General features: G+C 42.2%; 1 protein-coding gene across 1 annotated transcript in view; it reads right to left on the bottom strand.

Annotated features, from left to right (window-relative positions):
• The window catches only part of Lim1 (LIM homeobox 1), a 49266-nt gene extending 30474 nt beyond the window's left edge, over positions 1-18792 (bottom strand). The window contains exons 1-3 of the mRNA NM_132277.3: positions 17952-18792; positions 1722-1917; positions 598-824 (exon numbers count right to left, since the gene is read on the bottom strand). Coding sequence (NP_572505.1) covers positions 598-824; positions 1722-1917; positions 17952-17994 — 466 coding nt within the window. The 5' untranslated portion in view covers positions 17995-18792. The remainder of the gene's footprint in view (positions 1-597; positions 825-1721; positions 1918-17951) is intronic.
• Between the last annotated feature and the right edge of the window lie 2716 nt (positions 18793-21508).

Below are 21508 nucleotides of genomic sequence, written 5' to 3' on the forward strand. Positions count from 1 at the left end.
ACAGAAAAAATGTGCAAACAAATAATAAAAAAGAAAAAACCTCCTAACAAAAAGCTGCGCTTGAAAAATCAACAATCAGCAACAACGACATTTACAGCAACAACGAAACAATGGGAACATTTTCTTTTATTCCCACGGTAATTTGAATGGCAAATATTTCTATGGCAAACGATAAACAATTAGTGCAAACAAATAGACAAACTGCGTCAGAAATTAAAATATTTTTGGCCAGAAACACGCGTGGCACAAATTGCGCCTAAATATACCCAAAAGCGTTCCACGTGTCGTATGCGTAATTTTGTATTTATTGCTGATGGAATTGCAGATACGTGAGGGGCTTTAGGTTCCATGCCACAATATAAATGGCCAGAGCGGTTGGACCCATGGTGTGGCTCTCATTAGCAAAGATGAGCCCCAATTGGGATGTCCGGAAAATTTATGGTGGCCTGATTAGGCCGGACTCCGCTGCAATCCCCAAACATTGCAGCCAAGTAGTGGCCCAAAAAATAAAAATTCTACTAAATTTAAAATAAAGGCATTCATAAATTGTAGATTAAAACTACGTTGCTACACACAGGCATATAGGCCAGAACTTACCGCTCAGCGAATTGTGGCCGCAGGATGGCGCCTTGCCCAGCAGATAGTCGTCCTTGCAGATGAACTTATTGTCGTCCAGCACGTAGAGCTGCTCACCTGTGCTCAATTGCTTGCGGCAGATGCAGCAGGTGAAGCAGTTTAGGTGGAAGACCTTGTCCCTGGGCTTTCGCACTAGATCCGATGGCGCGATACCCTGGCCACACCCACTGCACTTGGTGCCGTAACGTCTGTGGGCGGAAAAAAATAAATTAATAATCATGTAATTTCAATGAAAGAATGCAAAGGATACAAAAGTCATAAACAGATCTTTCGGCTTGCGTATGCCCATGGATACATTGCTAGTCAACAATTAAGATATAAATTCGTATTTCCCATAGATGTCCACCTTTTCCCAACAAAATCCTTTTTTTCCCGATAGTTGAAGTTTGTTGAAATTGAAGTCTCATCGCTTGCTTATAGTTGACAATAGTCCTTTCATTTCATTTTTATTTATTATCTCGAATGCCTTTCAAGCCCGATCCATTCGATTTGCTGCCCCCCTTTTTTCGAACCATTCTAGCTTATGGAATGGCTTTTGTCTGTCGCCGTCACTTGTTAACCTTTTTCAACTGGCGCTGATTGATGGGACACACACCTAGGTCCTATGCCGCCCCCCCCCCCCTGTACTTTGCACCCTTTTTTAGCGAATCAAGGAACTGCAAGGGGCCACACGGTGGATTTGATTTCATTTTGATTTGCTCAGGTATTTTGCATGTTAATTGCTTTCGCCAGCCATTCTCGAGATTTTTTTTCGCCATTTCGTCGATTTTTCTTTTTCAATTAGCTGACGACGGAATGAAATCAAATGGAACACAAAAGTCGCGACTGCCAACTTGACTTAATTGCTTCGGTTTTGATTTGTCCACGTCTTTGTTTCTATTTCTATTTCTGGCTTTGAGCTCTAGTCTTTTAAGCGATTCCAGTTGGAAGCGTGGATTTAAATTGACAAGAGGTTTGGTGTATGTAAAGATTATAGAATTTTTCTGCGAAATTATTTATATACGCCTAGGTGAACAGGGATTTAAGTCTCTAACAATGCGATTTAGCATTAGCATTAGCATTTGTAATTGGCTATTTCAACTCACCTGAAGAAATCGTTGCGACAGTAGAGCTTCGATTCGCGGCTGAAGCATTTGTCGGTGAGCGGTTGGAGGCATTCACAGCAGCGGACGCAGGAGGCGTGCCAGGCGCGTTCCAGGACATTCAGCAGGAACTTGTCCAGGATGGGCTTGTTGCATCCGGCGCAGGGATCGCCCACGCCCACCGGCGGTTCACTGCGACCTGGTTTTTGGTAAAAAAAAAAAAAAAAAATTAAAAAAGATTAATTTGTGTAAATATATAGTAAAATCATTTCCCAAACGATTAGTGGCCTGACCTCGAGTGACCTTTTAATTGTGGAAATTCTGATGCGTTGGGCGGTCAGTTCAAGTGGAAAACCGTTGGGAGAGCGGGGCGATGTGGGCGCACTCAACTGTGCGTCGGAAAATCCTTCGAGGCGCAAATTAGCACCTCGCTCTGCTTGCCTCATTAAGTTTGCACATGTGTGTGGGGCACGCACGCATACTCATCTACACACTACCGCACACTACACCAACCACCCCCCCCCCTCACCCACACAGGTAGCACACCTGTAAATGAGCAATTCCCAGGTGCGTGGCCTTGGACGGATGCAAACATTTGAGGATTTACAATTTGCACTCTGCATTTTGCACTTAGATAAATTTGCCCGGCTGCCAGCGGGGAATGGCAACATCCGGTTTTTCCAACTATTTTCCCACTTTGACCACTTTCCATCAGCTTGTGTGTTTCCATTGGTCCAAGCTCATTAGCCCTTTTCAATAGCGTATTAAGTATTTACGTACTTAACGATCTTTAACTGACTATGACATGCGAGCATTTCAATATTGTACTATCTAGTGAACTTTCTGTGAATCAAACATTTTTCAGTCTCGTTGGTTCTGCCACAAAAGGGCGTTCGTGGGGGCGTGGCACACGCATATTGGTATATATATTTAGTTATACCTATATAATATATGATATATACAAATTTGTATGCGAATCGAGAGAAGTGCAACCGTATAATGATAGTGGCCAGGCTAAAATGGAGCCCCGAGGCCTGAGAAACTTGAGTCGCAAAAAAAAAGGGAGGGCGAATGAGTGAAGATGGGGGGGGGGGAAGGCGTAGGATGGAGAGTAGGAGGAGTATTGGATAAAGGAGGAGAAGCCCGTGAACAAGGAGCAGAAAAAACAGCCTCCTTTCGCAGTCAATCAGTCAATGGAGTTGCAAGAGGCTAAAATATCGTTTAAAAGAAATATATTTCCCAAACGACGCAACAGCGTTTGTCTTCGTTTGTGGAACATTTGCAGGTGGGGCCGATTTGGGGGCGTGACCAGGCACAAAACATATATAAACACAAGGGGGAAGAACCTTAAAACAGAAATAAAAAAAAAAAACAATTTTTTAGGACGCTGCCAAAGCAGCGGAGAGTCCAAATAAAACGCAAACTTGTGTGTGAAAATGTTGTTTTCATTCAAAAAGTTTTCGAACAGCAAGGGGCGAAGAGGCGGTGAAGGTGAGAAAAAGAGGAAGAAGGCAGAAGGAAGGGGAAAGGGGAAGGGCAATATGAATGGCGAAAGGAAGTGGGAGGGTTGCCGACCAAAAACGAAGAAGATGGGCAAACTCGATAGGCAAGTACAGAAAAAGAACCGAGTTAAAAAAAAAAAAAACACTGCACTTTCCATATCAAATAAAGGTTTTAATACGAAAGTGCAACTTTAAAGAACAAAAATGTAAGATATTTGATAATTAGCGCTACAAGCTGCCAAAACAAATACATAAATATTTAAGGAACTCGGATGATGAAGCTATGTTAAGGAGAAGGCAAGCGTAAACCAGAAGACAAATTGAGGTGGATGACGAACTGGATTTTTGTGCGGATCTGCTGCCAGTGAAATATATCATATTCCGTAGCCCTCCCGAAAAATTCCCACCGCCTCCATGACCATCCCTTCCCACCCACAATGACCCACATTAATAAAGCTTAGGGAGCTGCTATGCCAAAACCATTCCTCACGTTTTTTTTTTATTTTTTTTTTTTTTTTTTTTGTTTTATTTTATACCTTCTGTTGCTCATACGCCCCGTGCAACCGAGCCGACAGTAGCCACTGCCTCGAGCGAACTGATAAAACCCTGGCCAAATGAATGAATGAACCCCGTGGATGGATGAGTTGGTAAGAAAAAAAAATATAACACGAGCATGCTTGGCCATTATAAATGAGCAACTGACACACTGATTGATTGACGAATTGACTCATTTTCGCTAACAGAAAGCCCCCCAAAACCAAAAAGGAGAGCCCGAAGAACAGCAAAGAATTATAACGAACATCCATCGCATCGAATACGCCAGCAAAAGCAAAAGCAGCAGAAAAGCACGAGCACAAGCAAATCATGAGCAAAAGCAAAAGCAACAGCAACAGCAACAGCAGAAGCGGGCAACATCATCGCAAGTGGCAAGTTGCAAGTTTCAAGTCCAGACCTTGCCGCATATGTCAAAATTGACGGATGTTATCAATCATTTCATGCCGCTGCAGACAATTTTTAATGAAGGTTATAGACGTTTATAGACGGAACGAAATGGGCGGGACGCGGGGCATCGGGAGAAGGAGGCGGAGGTTGATGAAGAAAATGAAGAAGAAGAGGGCGATTGTCTTCAGGTTTTAAGTTCGAGGCTCAATGAACTAAACGCAAAAAAGGCGAAAAGCGTTGCAAGTTGCTAGCATGGGTTAAATGTTCTGCGTGCTGTTGCTCATGTGCATGTTGCAAGTTCCCTGATCACCATGTTAGTGATAGTCTTACTAAGTGCAAGACACCAAGATTGAGACTAATTCTGTTTAATATTTGTGGTCTTAATAGATTGCCATAAGAGGCTTTGTTTCCTGCAAAGTTCAGGGCATTTTTAATTCGTTGTTCTGTGGCATTTAAGCCGCCCGAATCTATCAGCAATTTGTGCTTTCCGCTGTCTTTTGCCAATTTTTCGGCGCTTTTATTCGGGCTCCTCTTCAATTTTTAAATATATATACATTTTTTTTTTTTCTTGACCGTCTGGTCTGTCAGTTGTGTCCGGCACATTGACGGCTCTCTGGACTTTATTTTTCGTGCCTTCTGGCGCGTTTTTAAAAAGCGACAAATTGTTGTTTGCAGACGCCGACAACGTTGTTGCTGCTGTTGGTGTTGTTGTTGCCGCTTAAGTGTCGCAATTTAAATATTGTTGAGTGCACTTTTGGCTACCGTTGGCCATTTATTTTGCGCTGAAATTTATGTAACGATGTGAAAAATTGCCCTGCTACTGGAACGAAGCGAAATGTCTCGGCTCTAGGCGCTCACTCACTCTCTACCCTGGATTTTTCGCTCTTCTTTTCTCCACTTTCCCAGTTTCCCGGCAGAGAAAGAAAATATATCGGGGGACTTTAAGCTGATTTTCAGGGCGAAAGAACTGGGAACTACAGTCGACTTGTAGCCAAAGATTTAAATACAAATGGTATCTATTTTATGAGTACTTATTTTTCTTTTGTTCTATAACTAACTTTATATTTTTTTCGCTGTACATTTTTTTTTTTTTTTGATCTGTACGGCAGCCATTGACCGCAGCGCAAAAAACGGAGAGAAAAGTGCAAAGTTGCTGCCGAAGCACGTACAAAGCATTTTGCACAACATTTTCCGCGCTCACAGACACACACACCACACACACATAGACACACACTGTGTAGCTATATAATTGTGTTCCAGCTTCTCCGCAATCCACAGACTAACTGCATTTATAATGCAGCAGCTTCTTCATGGCTCGCTGGGCCGTTCCTGGCAACACCCAAAAGACCAGCCCAAAAACAAAAAAAAAATACAAAAAATAAGGAAAAGAAATATAAGGATGGGGCTGTAGAAAAATAACAAATGAACTGAACTCGGCTACCCAGCTGCTGTTGATGCTGCAGCTCGACCACAAAAAGTACAGTGAAGCCACGCACAGTTGGCCTATTGATAGGCGTCAATAAGAAAAAAGTTAGAAAAAATAAGGCCAGGAAATATTTTGCTTATATTGTAATAATGAATCTAATGCATTTATCTATGGAATTATTTGCTCCTAGAAGCGTTAACTCTTCGAAATTACAACGGATTTTCCATTTTATTTCAACTTTGAACGCCGCATCCGCACTTCTTTCAATTATTTACCCCACTGTGCACAATGGCCACAGAAGCAACCACAACAAACTTTTGACCATTGTCGTCTGCGCCACAAACTGTGAAAAATTCGTTCGACATCAACGCAGAGCTACAAAAAAAAAAAAGTGAAATAAAATAAAAAAAAAAACAAGAAAAAAGGAGAAATAATAAAAATCAGCTTCAACTTTTTGCCAAAGCACTTGCTGCGCCATGTTGGTTACGCCCCCTGTCCCGCCTCTTGCATCCCCCCTCCGACACGCCCACCGCCCCCCGCCCCATGGCCCAGCTGAAAACGTGACTAAAATGTTAAAGCCACGGGAAAGAAAAGAAAATCCAAACCAGCAGCAGCAGCAGCAGCAGCAGCAACCGTCGCTCAATCGCAATCATTTTTTTCCAGCTGCTGTTTCTACTTCAAGCCATGTTTTTCTCCTCCTTTTGTGGGTGCTGGCAAATCTTATGCAAAAATCCAAATGGAAATGCAGCAGCCAAAGAAGGAAAAAGCCAAACAAATGGCTTAAGTGGAATGGAAATGGGAAAATGCTGAGATAAAGAAAAGCGGGGGGAGTGTGGAATAAAAAAAAAAAACATCAACTGATAACGTATTAGTGGGCAAATCGTATCTTTTATCTGATATTTCACATATATCACATATAGATCTCAAGCAGTGCTTTACTTTTAAACATTTTCCCCTTCTTTTTTTTTTAACCCCTGACAACATTTTTGCAACTATGCCGAAGTCACAAGCGTGAAATCTTCCCACTACCCTCGTTCAGGTTTCTTTGTACCCAACCCATATTATGTGCCATAAAATCTCATTAATATTCTGTTTTTTTATTATTTTTTTTTTTTGTCGTGTCTTATTTATTTACATTTTTGTTCTCTTTTTTCTTGCCCACAGTTTTTGTTTCTTGCTTTATTTTGCTAATATCGCAACTAATTATGTAATTAAAATGTTAACAAGTTCAACGCGAGCGCGGATCGATGACAACAACAAAACGTAGAGAAATAGGTGTTAAGCTTTATATTAATATTTCAAGCATATCAGAAAAAGAGAAAAATATACAAAAAAAAAAAAAAGAAATAAAGAGAGACAGCCGCAACGAAGCGGTTGAACTTTAGCCTCGAAGCAAACGCAACATTTAATATTCTTTATGGATTTTGATATTTCCGAATAATTTACATGCATATATACGAAAAAGGCTGAGAGGGGCGCAAAAGCGTGGGCAGACATGGGTTAAGCGAGCTACCGAAGGGAACGAGTGGAAAATGCAATCAAAATTGTCAAATCAGGCGCAACGAATTGCATTAAAAATAGCTAAATGGGTCTGGAGAAGGTGAAAAACCAGGGGCCAAGATATGGATATGTACATATGGGGAGAAAGAAGCTCTAAAATAGAAACTATAACATTCGGAAGGAAGGGAATGAAAAACTCTGTATTTATTTATTCCGGCAACTTCGGTAAACAATAACTAATCGCGCCATTGAGTAGCCTGTAAAAAAAAAACTAGAGTAATTCAAGCAGTTTCACCGCAAGAGATTAACCCTTTAAGCTCCTTGCACCGCTTTTCCCGATAAAAGGATGTGGCATTTAAATATACCCATCGTCATTTTCCTCATCCCCATGTCTTTTCATCTCAGGCCTCTGAATTTTAATACCAAGAAAAGCAGAAACAAAGTCGTTGGACACAAGCAGATATGAAAGAGGCCAGTATGCAGTTGCAAAAAAAAAAAAAAAAAACAATAAATAAATTCGAAAAAGCAAAAGAGGAAAAGGCGCACAAAATGAAGTAAGTTAAGGGCTAGTACCTTCGATATTGGCCAGGATTCGATGAATGACGAGCAAGGGGGTCTTCTTTCAGCCGCCTCTGGTTTTTGTTTCCCTTACCACCAAACTTCCCACTCCCCTTATTTTAGCCGGTTTTTGGGGGCCGGGGGTGGATGGAATATAATGGCAAAGTAAACAATTTCATGATGCGAGACGATGGCTTCTGGGCTGCCGCCTATCTACATCCAAAGGCCTCACCTCAGACCCCAAAAGGCCCGGTCCCCCGCCCCCCTTTCCTCGCAGGCCCATCGATTCGCTGGCTTCACGTCTGTGTATCTAGCAGATACTTTATATGCATGAGTTACAGAAAAGGAGGCGTATTCCTCTCGCAGACCCACTCTCTCCTTATCGCCGTCACCCCCCCGTTTCCCCTTGGCTCTTGGTTGTCTGTGTTGCAAAAATATAAATACGAAAGAAAACAAGAGCTCAAAAATTTACATGACAAAAATGGCCGAGCTGGAAAGAAGGGAAAGGGTAGTTCTGCTAAATACAATAAGTTGGCCAATTCTTGTGAGCCAAAACTCAACGGATAGTCGATAATCAAATAGTGATATACAATGCAAGTTGCATATATGTTATATAATAAGACCTGTAGCAATTAGGCGACTGTTAAATGTTATAGTAAGAACTGTGTTTTTTTTTTATACATCAATAATGCATTTTTTTTTGTTGATATATCGATATATGAAGCCGTTTTTCGTTATAACAGCCCTCGACATTAACTTCACCCAATTAGTCAATATTTATGGCCCGGTCTTTAAGGGAACCTCTTAAGTTAACTCTCTGCGCTGCCACTCACGATACCCAATCTCAATTTCAATCTCATCAACCATTTTCATAGTCATCGCCATCGCCATCTCCATCTTCATCTTCATCTCCATTTTCATAGTCGTCATCATCAACATTGTCGTCAGTTGCAGAGATTTTTATAGGCCCCCCCAAAGGGAGATTCTTCAGTCGTTTCTTCACTCTCCTCTCCTCTCCACTGCGCTGTGCTGTGCTGTATGTATGTATATATATATATTTTCCTCTTTTTTTTTCTTTCTTTTTTTGCCTCCTTTTGTCGCCCCATAAAAATCACACTTCTTGGCCAAAAGGACGGAGTGAGATGGGGCGTTCGATGGGGAGCGAGATGGCAACAGTTTTGGGGTGGCTCGTAAGTTCAGGTTCTTCTTCTTTGCACCACCCTGGCCAGCCCCCAACCACCCACAAGCTACCCCAACCACCGGCGAAGCAACCCCCCCTGGGAGGTTTGTTGCTGTTGCTGCTCTTGTTTGTTGTCAGCAGACAGATAGCCAATGATAAGCCTTAGCGTATGAGTGATGTGCCATGGACACAAACACGAGCCAACGGGACAACAACCTCCCCCCAGACACCAACCCCCCCCCCCCCTCACCCTCCTGGCTTCGTCCTGGGTTCTCCCAATTTTTTATTCCATATTTTGCCGAGGTTTTCCTATTTGATATGCTGGCTGCACTGCACACACAACAACAACCCCCAGGAGTGGTTTCTAAGTCAGGCCCAGCGAATGCCGATGGCATTTCAGCAAAACGAAAAAAAAAGAAATGCGGGGAATATATATATATATATTTATCGAACGAGAAAGATGAAGGGGGTTTTGGGTGATAGAACCCATATATATATATGTATGTAATGCCAGCAAAGTTCAGGAATTGTGCTTTGGCAGTAAATAGAAAATGCATGAAAATTTGCAGCATTTATAGAATAAAGTAAATGATATAGTTTGCAATAATTTAGTAAATTCAATAAAAGTGCTCTATTTATTACTATGTACCGATAAACTCGTGTAATCCACTTTGTATCATTTAATATAGAATTTAGAGAGCTATACTAATTGGTCATTAATATTTGAATATTAAATGCTGATATAATTCCAATACATTATGTGCTCTGGTGTGCTCCTTTTGTTTCGCCATTTCTGAACGACCAACTAAAATGAATTTTTGTTTAAAGACCAGGCACTGTAACCGCCCCATTTCACCGCCCCACCTGACATCCTGCCATCCTGCCATCCTGCAGTCCTGCAATTTTGGCCGCAAGGACATGATGTGCATCACATTGCGGTCGGCTGTTGGGGGATTTTGGTTCAGGTTTCTGTTCGGGGTTTTGCTCTCTGTTTATTTTGTTAATATTGCGACACTCTGCTGCTCCGCTCGCTGGCTAAGTTCAGCGGTTACCTGGCCGGGCTCATTTGATGTGGTATTTACCACCCACCACCCACTGCCAACCACCCATTCCCAAAAATAACACCCAGCCGCAAGGCCTTTGTTTTTTTGCGCTGCTGGCCATTGATTGATTTTAAATGCTTTTGGTGTTGGCGATTCATTGAAAATTGATGTATTTGTAAATTTGCATTTTTCAATATTTAATACGGGCGGAGGCGTGGGCGTGGGCGTGGCGCTCATAAATGTGCGAATTTGTCTTTGTCGAATGCACTCGCTATCTGTATTTTACTTTTTCGACGTCGAATTGTGTGCGGGGAAAAGCGCTTTCCTTTCTCCCCGACTGACTTTAGTCGGTTCGCTTAATGCGATTAAAGGTTTAAAGTTTTGTGCCAAATAAAGCGTATGCAATTTTCCAACCCCCAAAACGACCAGTGCTCTGCACTGATGTGCTGGAAAATTTCTGCTTTGATTGGCAAAATTTAGCTCGAAGCCTGGCCAAAGTTGGCAACTTTTTAGCCAGGCCCCATTTTGTGGGCCAAGACAAGCATAATATTATGCATATTATAATGATCAGCAGCAAGGACATTCGGCCATAGCTGCTTGCCACATGGCACAAATTGTCCTTTAATTGGTTTTGCGCATTAATTTTGCAAAATTTATTGCGCTTTGTGCTCGCCGCTTTGCCGTGCAAGTCCGGCTGCATTTTCATTCGCATTTGCATTTGCATTTGCATTTGCCAGCCCAAAATGCAATTAATAATAAACAATCTTGGCACCGTCTCGGCAGCAATAACAGTTCGAACCAACCCAAATTTAGGCAGCCCAAAGTCGTATCAATATATCGATGAGATATTGTTTTAGGTGGTTAGAGGTTTAGGACCTTTCGCAAAATTTAAGGAAAGCTGCAAATTAAATTACGCCGCATCCAGTAGCACAAAATGGCATATTCTACAAGCGGCTAACATTGAGGAAAATCCCAAATATTGATTTTATAATAAGCTGTAATTAACTGGGATGCAACTCAAATACAAATTATCCAACGATTGAGTTAGCAAAATAATAATTAAAACTGCACTAGTTTAAAACTGCACATTTGTTCACATTTCTAAGTGATCGACATATTTATGGATAAATCAAATAAATTCAAAAAAAAAACGTTCATTGCCCGATAATAACAGCAAGTACGATTCACTTGAATCGAACTATACAAAAATATCAAGTATCGATTTTATCGATTTTATCGATTTTATCTATCGAAACGAGAACAGCGTTACCTACAACCATTTTTTAGTTAGCTTAAATATCAAATGTCACTCCAAAATGATCACTTGATGAATGCGGTATGATTGCACAGAAAACTCTGGCTAAAATATCAAATATCACTCACAGTGATTTGACTATCGATAAATACACTTCCTTTGGCGCACTTGGGGTGGTCAGGATTTTGCGGTTACCATTCCGGGGGCGAGTTTATCTGGGGCTGCCAAGCGATAAGCTCAAAATTTATGCCCTTTACCCCGGCCATTTGCGCCAACGAAACATAAACATGAAATTCTTCTTTTATCGTTTTATCGCAATCTTTTCTCAGTTTAACCTTGAATGCGAGTGCACGTAGCCGGGAGTCGACCGTACTTGCGCCATTATCATCCCCCTCTGGTGGAAAGTCAACTTTTGACAAGGCTTATCAGTGGACCAGCATCAGCAGCAGCTGAGGACACGCACCCAAAAAAATAAAAAGGGGCGGCGATGGGTTGGCTGGGCTGCCTACTACTGTGCGCGGTGAAGGCGGCAGGACGCAGGACGAAGGACCGGCGACTGGGGTGAACGTGCCAGTGAAAAACGGAAAGAAATCCGTTTTAACGGGGGCCCGTCTGTTTCGCCGATAAGAAAAACCGAGCATTATGGGTTGGGCATTTGTCAGTTTTTCCCCCTCTTGTGGCCTGCTTTCGATTTTCCAACAAGTGCCGCTTTTATATGTTAAAGCGATTTGATTTCGGCGAGAGCTTAAAAACCACTGGGACAACATTTAATGACCGGGTTACATTCGGCGTGTTAAAGCAGCAAGCAAAGAAGCTTATTCAACAGATTTCGTTCGAATACTAATGCAATTAGATGCCATTGATAAACTGTTGGTAAACACAATCGGTTTGAAATAAAACCGAATAAAACATTCAAGGGATTTAGGTATAATAAGTAATAAATACTTTTTAATAGCAATAGTGGCCATAAGATACACTTGCGGTAAATGCAAGCTAATCTGAAAATATTTACTAACCCATTTGCCAATACTTAACCGCTTCGGCTCGTAACCGTTTCGATTGGTTCCGGTTGGGCCGAAATGCGCGGTTCATTTGGGTTTGGGGGCCCCATTGATAAGACTTAGCCGCTCCTGCTGCGTTTTGATGTTGCCGCAAATGATTTGCCAAACACCGGCCATAACAAAAGTCAAGTAAAAAATTGAGAAAACGATCTGAAAAAAATAAGAGAAAATAAAGGGGGGGGGGGGGGCAAAGAAGGAAGAAGACCAACAAAGGCCATAAAGAAGAGACTTGGCAAGTGTGTGCGGAGCGTCGGATTTTGATTAATTAATTTGCATACGAGCAATAAAAAGTAAGAGCTGCGTTAATTTCTTGGCGCCCGCGACGCCGACGTCGACTGAGACAGCGGCAGCGGCAGCGACGGCGGCAGAGCGTTTTATAATGCAGCCGTATAATCAAATTAATAAACGAACAATAAAAATGCATAACAAATTGATGCGAGGCGATGGCAATGGCGATGATGATGATAGTGATTATAATGACGATGATGAGTGAAGAAGTTGGAGACACACTGCGTAGAAAGAGATGGGCATAGGGACGGCGAAAGAGATGGCTAGATTGGGAAGTCGAAGCAGCAGCAGCATTACACGGATCATTATGCCGATCTTTGCCTATATTTTTACCCACGATTTACTGATGATATGGGGACACAGCTCATACACACCCACGCACGAAAATGAAAAACAACCAACAAAAGAACAGGAACCACTCTTAAATACAAATATATACATACATATATATATATATAAATTCTACTTTTAAAGTTGAGATTCAAAGTTGAAAATCAGTTCAAGATCAATACAATTTATGTAATATTTTTCTTTTTTTTTTCACTACATTTTCGATGACTTAATCCATCCCACAGAATGCCATACATAATTTTCAAAGTCTGAAAAACGATTTTGAAAACCGTGTGTGCTGTGCAACCGCAAATGCTGCTGTAACCTCTGCCGCTTTGGCTCGTCTGCTGCTGTAAATGCTGGAACTGCTGGAGCACATGGAACGAATCGACGTTCGATGCGGTCATCTGGTCTGCGATCGTTTTCCTTTGGTTCCAGCCGAAGCCGAACGAACTCGACCCGCGACGGTCTCTTTCCCGCGCGGGTTCAGCGGGTTAAAGGTCAGCCCGGGCACTACTCCACCTCCGATTGCCTGCCCTTACGCCTTCTTCGGCGACCACGCCCCCATGCCTGCCCCTTTCCCGCCTCCCCCATGGCCACAAAGAACTTGCTGCGTGAGAGCATCAAGTGGCTCAATTGCTAACACAGCCAAAGTCGCCACAACTTATGATGCACTGCACAAAACGCGGTTGCACAATGATCTGACTATCTTGCATGCTGCTTACTTTGCATTAAATATTAAATCTGAAAGTCCGAAAACTGTATATTGTTGCTTAAACAAATACATATTTCCATTAACCATTTAATGGTATATTGTATCGATGCTCGCCACATTTATTTGCCGTGTACCCGCTGGTCAATTTTATTTTTCCACGGCTGCTGCTTCGCATCATCTTGGCTGCTCCATCATCTTCTCCTCCATTTGCGCATGGGCTTTTCGCAATCTCTCGGTTATAAATCAATCCCCGAGGCTTCGGCTACCGTTTTCTTCTTGTTTTTAGTTGCCTCTTGGCCAGTACTGCTGCCAGTACGGGAAAAAAAAAAGTTTGGCAAGAATTTCGGTGTAATAGTAAATTATAATTAGAAAGAGAAAGAGCCTTTTTAGGGTTAGGCGACTTAACCTGTTGAGTGCCGGGCTGTAAATCAAAGCCCCAAGAAGGCGATAAGCCACCGAAACAACACGGCACCAAAATGCTAGAAAAAAGAATTAAGAAAGCAAAAAAAAAAAAAAATAATAATAAAAAAAAATTGCGCAGAGAGAAAGAAAAGGGAAAAAAGTAGGGGGATGGGCTCGGCGGGCGAAGGAAGTGGGGCCGCAGAAGTTTGCCAAATGAAATTTATGGCATATAAATTATCTCACACGTTGCCGGACTATTGACAGCTCTAAAATAATCGTAAAATGGCCCAAGAAATCCATAAAAAAAAAAAAAAAACGGCAGAAACAAAACGCGAAAATACAGTGAAGCGAGTCCAAGGCAGAACCAGAAAGCCCAGAAAACCATGGCCCAGACACCGAAGTCCATGAATGTGAATTACTATTTCAGTTTTCGACCCAAAAGCGCTCCCAGTCGGGGAAAAAAGGGTCGGTCCGTGGGGTGGCGGGGGGACTTCTCTTTGCAGGGGTGGCGCTGCAAGGGGGCAGAGCTGCAAAAGGGGACACAGGCGACGACGTTGCCTTATACCATCGGCCAAGTTTCAGTTTCAGTTTGTGGCTCGGTTTCGGTTCGCTTTGGTTTGGGCCAAGCCCCGGATTGCAGAAATTGAAAAGTTCCCAACAGTTGGGGGGCCCCTCATAACTCTCATAGCACGGGACAGAAGACAGGGACAGAGGACAGGAACAGACACGGAGACAGAGACGGCGACAGGCGTCAGACAGAGATGGAGAGCGGTGACAAGAGCGAGAGGGGGCGATCAAATGGACTATGGTAAAGGATTTCATATTGTCCATATTCAAATAAAGGCATTGCAATTTCTCAACAATGGCAGGTTATCAGTTTAAGCCTAAACTACGTAAACAAATTAAAAACATAAAAGTATTTTAGATTTGTAATAATGGATTTCTTCATATAAAAACTGAAGGCACGCTAAGAAAAGATGTATAATTTAGTTTGCTGTTCTACAAAGTTCTAAAACCGCCTCGATTTTGTTTTATTAGACTCTTCGGCTGACTTCCGCCAATCTGCGTCTTGGATCGAGCGACTTTATTGTAATGACTTTTAATTTGAAAGTGGCGTTGATCGAGAAACGGGTTTCCAATTACCAATTTTGTGTGTGTGTGTGTGTGTGTTTCTTTGTTCCAGCCAGCGATAGTTTGGCGACCGACCACCGGAGAAGGCAGTGAAAATCGCACAATATATTGACAAGAAGAGAGGGTCTCAACGCCTCATTATGCATGGCAATTTATGGGCCGTGCCACGCCCTGGAACTAGACCTTAACCCCTCACTGTCGACTTGCAGTTTGAAGTTGCTAAATGCGGCAGCTGCATAAGCACGGCTGCCGTGTCTACGCTTCTTGCTTCTTGCCCCATAAATCAACGAAAGGATCCATAGAGCCGTTGATGGACAAGTTGAAGCTGCAGTTGAGTCCACGTTGCTGTCGTCGTAAATGTCCAACAGCGCAGGTCTAAAAACGGCTAGAAAAATCACATTTCCTTGGACAAAAGCTTCCACGGAAATAATGTTGCACAGAAACAGAGGAGCCACAGACCCCACGATCCCATCCTGCCTGCATACATTCGAGTATATACATATGTATGCATGAGCCTACTACACCCCATAATCGTAATCTTCGGGATCGTAATGATCTTCCTTTGTGGCCAGTCATAAATGTTGATGAACAGCAGCGCAAACTTTTGTCGAAGGCGTTGCCGGTCTGAGCTTTTGTTGCTGCTGCTGCTGCTGTTGCACGTTGCTGCTGTTGCACGTTGCTGTTGCTGCACGTTGCTGTTGCTGCATGTTGCTGCCGTGTTCGCTAGCAGCAACATAAAAATTGAAAAGATGCTGCCACCAAGATATATGCGAAGAAAAATGAGCAGTCGACCAGAGAAATGGCCGATGATATTGGTAATTGAACGACGAGGGGTTACCCTATTCTATTGAAGTTTTGAAAACTAAATTCCTTAAGAATAAACACATTACCAAAGATTCAACGACCTAAATTGGTATCCTATCTTAAGTATTTCCAATACATTTTTTCCATCTCATTTCAAAACCTTAACTATACCATAAAAAATTGGATATCTTTCCTGATTCCAAATTACTTTACGAACTTTCGAAAAAAGATACAGCTACTGCGCGGAAAAGTTATCTTCATTAAGCCGAGTTATATTCAGTGGTACTTTACTTTGTAGTTTTCCCCAACTAAATGCAAGTTAAGTTCATAACTGCCAACACTTAGTCATTAGCTAATGGGTATGTCTATGAGCGAGAAATAAAACAAAAACAAAAAAATCCAACCGAGAAACAGTAGAAGCAGGAAGAAGAAAGCTTGGCAGCTTTACGACTCCACTTGGCATCAGTCCGCCGTCGTAAGGTGGCCCACTGTGCGGGTCTACGGCTTCCTGAACATCCATTTTCCAGTCAAATGTCGACAGCTTTTGACTTGAACCGCCCCCGGAGCTGCAGGCCCCAAGCCCAAAAACCCCAACAGTTCTCTAGCCAATTTATGGGGGAAGTAAGGTGTCGGCCGCTGTATGTCCAATGTCAACAAGTTAAATGGAGAATTTGCAGTTGCAATTTCCATCGAACCTCACTGGTTCGAAAACGAAGCTATTGAGGATTTTAGAATATTTTTGAAAAATTTTTTGTGGTATAAAATACCTTACTACATTTTTACTAATATGTACTTAAATCATTTCTCATTTCATTTCTTTTGATAAGAATCCAAAATATACTCGAAAAGAGTGTTCGGTCTCTAAATCTCTGCAGATCCTTAATTTTGTAGTTTATAAATGTTTTTTATAGTTATTCAAATTGATGGGGAGCTACATACATACATATAAACGAAATATTCCTCACCAACTAATCACAAAATACAAAACTAGAGGGGAGCCTTCATTTCTGAACTTTTTGCTCCCTTTTTACTATTTTTTTTTTTTTTTTTTTTTTTTGTTCCTGACATTAAACAGTCAGCAAAAGTGAAAATTTGACAGAGAGCAAATGAAATAAAACAAAAGCCAAAAAAAATGAGATGGGGTAGAGGAAGAACGGCAGAAGAAGAAGCTGAAAAACTTTGACAACTGCGCAAAAGTTTTTCAGTCCAAAAACGAACGGGAAAACAAGAGGAGGAAAAACAAAACCGAAACAAAAACAGATGAACAAGAACTTCAAAAGCATACAAAATGGTAATGCGAAAAAGAGACGGCAGATGGACGACGGGGCATTAGACGCCCCTCTCCTCCTCGCCGGCGGTCCCCTAAAAACGGGAAGCAAGTTCAAAAGTGCAAAAACTTTGCTGCTGCCCAGCCGTCGCCATTAAAAACTCCTTGGCCATCTTAACCCATTGCGGGCAAGCGGTATTGTATTAACCCACCATCCTAGGGATCGCATTTCGCCGATCCTTCAAGGGGTTGACTTCCTTTTAAGGACTTTCGACCGCACTCGACCCTACTTTTCTTATGTCTTTCTACCACCAGTTGAAAATCTAAGACCACATCCCGTCGGCATAGCGATCAAGCCATTTTTAATAGATTCCACTTTTTTGTCAGTACATTTTTCGAAAATTCACTTCTTTGCCATCTTTTAAAAGTATTTTTGAAATGTGTCATTGGTGTCATTGATCACTCGTCTACAGATTTTATAAACAATTTAAATATTATACGAAGCCTACAAACAGGTGTTTTCATTCTATTTCGATAGAGGACATCATGAATATTACTTAATCTAGATTAGATGTAAACAACTTCTATTTTCGATCTGTAAAATGTTTCATCCTTGACTTCCCAATGATATTATTCTATAGAACTACAAGCACAACTCAAAGATTTAGTGCTGATTCTTGGATGAAATGATTTCGATTGCAGTATCCTATATGTGACTAACCTTAAGAACTTGCCTGTTTGGGATTCTCACTGCAAACCCCCCAGATTTTCTATGTTTTCCTGGACCCTTAACCGCTTAATGCCTAAATTCCCCAAAACGATCACTTACCGATATTGTGCTGGCTGGTGTGTAGTACCGCCCCGAACGCCATCAGATGGTCCTTGGGCGGGGGGGCGCGGCTACCGAGGGCGGCGAACCCGTCGCCCAGATATGACGCCAGTGCGACGGCCCTCAGGGGCGCTTTTGAGGCCTCGGTGAGAATTTTGTTGTCGAATATCTTGATGCCGGGGGGATGGAGTTTTTCTTTTTTTCGGGGGGGTTAAGAGTGACTGCTTTTTTGGGGGGGCCGTCAATGGGTTAAGTCCCGCGTGTGTGTGCGTATGTGAACGAGGCGCGCGTGGGTGTGGATATATGTGTGTGTGTGCGGGTGCGGAAGCGAGAGAGAGAGGGAGAGAAAGATAGGAGCGGGCCCCAACTGCACACTTAACGGTTAACGCACATAAAGACTGGGTGGCAAGGTGCGAGCAAGAGGGGGATAGCACGTGTGTGCCGGCGGCAAATTTGGCAAAACAAAAACAAAGCGCGAAATTCCGCTCCTCTTTGAGTTGAAGAAACTTCCTCCGCTTCTATTATGCCTTATATTCCAGTATTTCTTTAGTTGTTGTATATGAAATTGATTCTTTTCTTTTTAAACACTTTGCACTATCGGCTTTTCGGCGATTCCTTGGTTTTGTTGTATTTATGTGTTGTATATTCTTCTTGTTGTTCAAGATTCTCACTTGCAAAAAAATTTGAACAACGGCAAAAATTCTCGGTTTTCGATCTCGCGGCGGAACGGTAAACAGCTGACTAACGGTAAACGGCTGCGTTGGCTCCTTTTTCGAGCGTTGCCTCGTGCGCTTTGCGTTTTGCGGGCGCTTCACGCGAACGTCAAACAAAAACTGAAAACGGAAAACGGCAAACGCGACGGCAAAGCGGACGGCCCGATTACCGATAGCTGCCAGCCGAGCGCACACGCACACACACGAACGGCGAGCCGAAGCGGCGACGAATGGCGCGCCTGGGTGCGAGCGAGATGCTAGCAGGCGCATCGCTCGCACTCGTGCTACCGAATGCGGCAAGCAGTGCTCGCATATTTCGCCTGCGCCAGAGCGAGATGCAGCGAATGTTGAGCTGGGGCTGCTGCGACGCCGACTGCGCTGCTGGCGGCGCTGCAATGGAGTCGCAGGCTCTCTCGCTCTCGCTTCCGTCGCTTCTCCTGGCTCTCTCGTGTTGGGCATGAAGAAATCATATTATTCTTAAATAAAAAAATTGTTTTTCAAAACGTTTTCTAAAAAAATGGAAAAAATATGACTAGAATATTTGGTATGCATATCTAGATTATTATTAAAAATATTTTGGAAAAGGATATACAATTTCATAACAATTGGAAAAAAATATCAAGAAATCTTAATTTTTTTTCCTTTTTTAGGATTTAATTTAGGTGATTGTTCGATAATACACAATATAAGTTCTTTGAAAATTTTGATATATTTAGCATGATAACTAAATATTTAGTTAGCCTTACTAGATGCTTGTTAGATTCATAAGATTTTAAAAATCCAAAAATTCACTTTTTTTTTAAATTCTACACACATTCTTCTGTTGATCTTGGGCTTTTGATCCTTTTCTCAAGATTGGTGCTGGCGTTGTTCCTGTAAGGATATTTTTGGTTTTTGTTGCTGTTGTTGCCCTTCCATTTTGCCCATTGTTGTTGCAACACTGGCTCTCCTGCTCTCCAGCTCTCTTTTTTGCGGTTAGAGGGGGCGTTGCTAAGCAACTGGTTTTTTTATTGTTGCTTCATTGAGAGATGCGCAAAATGGCGCTCTCTCGCTCTCACGCTCTCCGGCCGTCGCGCCCTCTCGCTCACACTCGCTGGCCGGGCCAATGGCATTTTTCAAAGTGACATTTGCCCGCGTTTTGTCCCTTTCGCACTTGGCGGTGCTTGTGTGCGTGCCAAGGTAAAATGTCAAATGCTTTTCGACTGTCAACTGTTGGTCGCAAAAACTTTTTTCTTTCCTTCTTTTTTATTTTTAGTTGTTGTTTTTGTTCGGCTGCCTCTTCTGCAACTTGTGTTTGTCACTTGTCGTTAGCAGTGCGAAAGGGAGAGCACTAGTGGCGGGGGGTGGTGGGGGCGTTAGCTGGAGAGGGACGCCCCTTTGGCGTTTTAACGCACTGGAGACAGCAAGAAAAAAAAACGGAGGCGAAGAAAAAAAAGCAAAGAAAAAGTGTTAGATAAATTGCAAGTAACAAAAAATTAGTAGAAAAAAACATTTAAAATTGTGCAAAATATTATATCTTTTTCTTTTTCTTTAACAAATGCAATTTTAATAAGCTTTCGATTTAGATAAATCTATAGCAAGACACTTATCGTAAAAATAAACCAATACAAAAACCAATAAAAACCATAAGAAATAATATAGGATTCAAATTGCAAAAATGCCAAAGATCTAAACAAACAACAAGAAAAGACAAAACTGGATAAAATAAAAAAAATGCATAAAATAAGTGAGAGTAAAAGAGAACGCATTATAAAGGTCGGGGAGGAGGCTCCCGCTCTCATTCACTCCTTACGGTCTTCCCTCTCACTCACACTTCGATAGGAAGAAGAAGATGTTCGACACAAAATAAGGGGGCTGTGGTGGGTTAAAGAGCGCCGTTTGCTGTGTGCGTGGATGTGGGGTAGTCAAAAATATTGCACATTAGGGTGTTAAGCTGTGAAGTGCTTGCTTTTTGTTTTTGCGTGTGCGTGTCACTTTTCACTTGTTCTGCGCTATCGAAAAGTTATCGAAATCAGTTGATCTTTGACGGCCTTGAAAACTGCTTTGCCCCAAATTTAGTAAGAGCAAAAGGGATGAGGACATAATAGGAATGGAATAAAAAGGATATTGAAGCAAAAACACTTACATAACTACTCTCGAGGAATAAGATATTTATAATACACTTTTTGGCAAGCAACAAGTTATTTACATTCAAGACCCCAAAAGAACACAAGGAAAAGGAGAATGTCTTGGGTATAAGGAATAGAGGATAAGAGCCAAGCTGGGGATCCACCCACAGCACATTGTGATCCCTAATCTGTCATCTCATTCAGCCGCGCTCGTTACCTTTGGCTTTGCCTTAACATTACCTTTACCTTTGGCTTCTGTAACTGCTCAGGTTCCTCTGCTTCCTTTTTGCATCCCCTCTAGCTTCACTTGGCGTCCTGTCCTCATCTCCACTTAACCCACCTCCTTCCTTCCACCTTTGCCAACAAATGTCAGTTATCAAAAAATCGCAGTAGCAACGAAAAACAAGCAGGAGCACAACAGTTTTAAAACAATGTTCTTGAATACTCTTTCTGAAATCAAATGAACCCCATTTAACGAATAATTGTTCAAATCCAAGCCACAGTCACTATTACTTTAGATATTACTTTAGATGTCGGTTTTAAAGGAAAAATAAATATTTTAAATCTGGCCAGGTACCAAAATATTCGGACTTTTGGTGAGGGGATTGCAAAAAAAAAACGACTACTCGACCGAAAACAAACAAGTAGCGGTAAGAAAATGTTGGACAGGCCGTGATAAGCCGCAGCTAACTGCCACGCCCACACTGCAGAAACAGCACCGCCCACCTAAATGGGG

Source organism: Drosophila melanogaster, chromosome X (genome assembly GCF_000001215.4).
Source record: "Drosophila melanogaster chromosome X".
In the NCBI taxonomy this organism is placed as follows: domain Eukaryota; kingdom Metazoa; phylum Arthropoda; class Insecta; order Diptera; family Drosophilidae; genus Drosophila; species Drosophila melanogaster.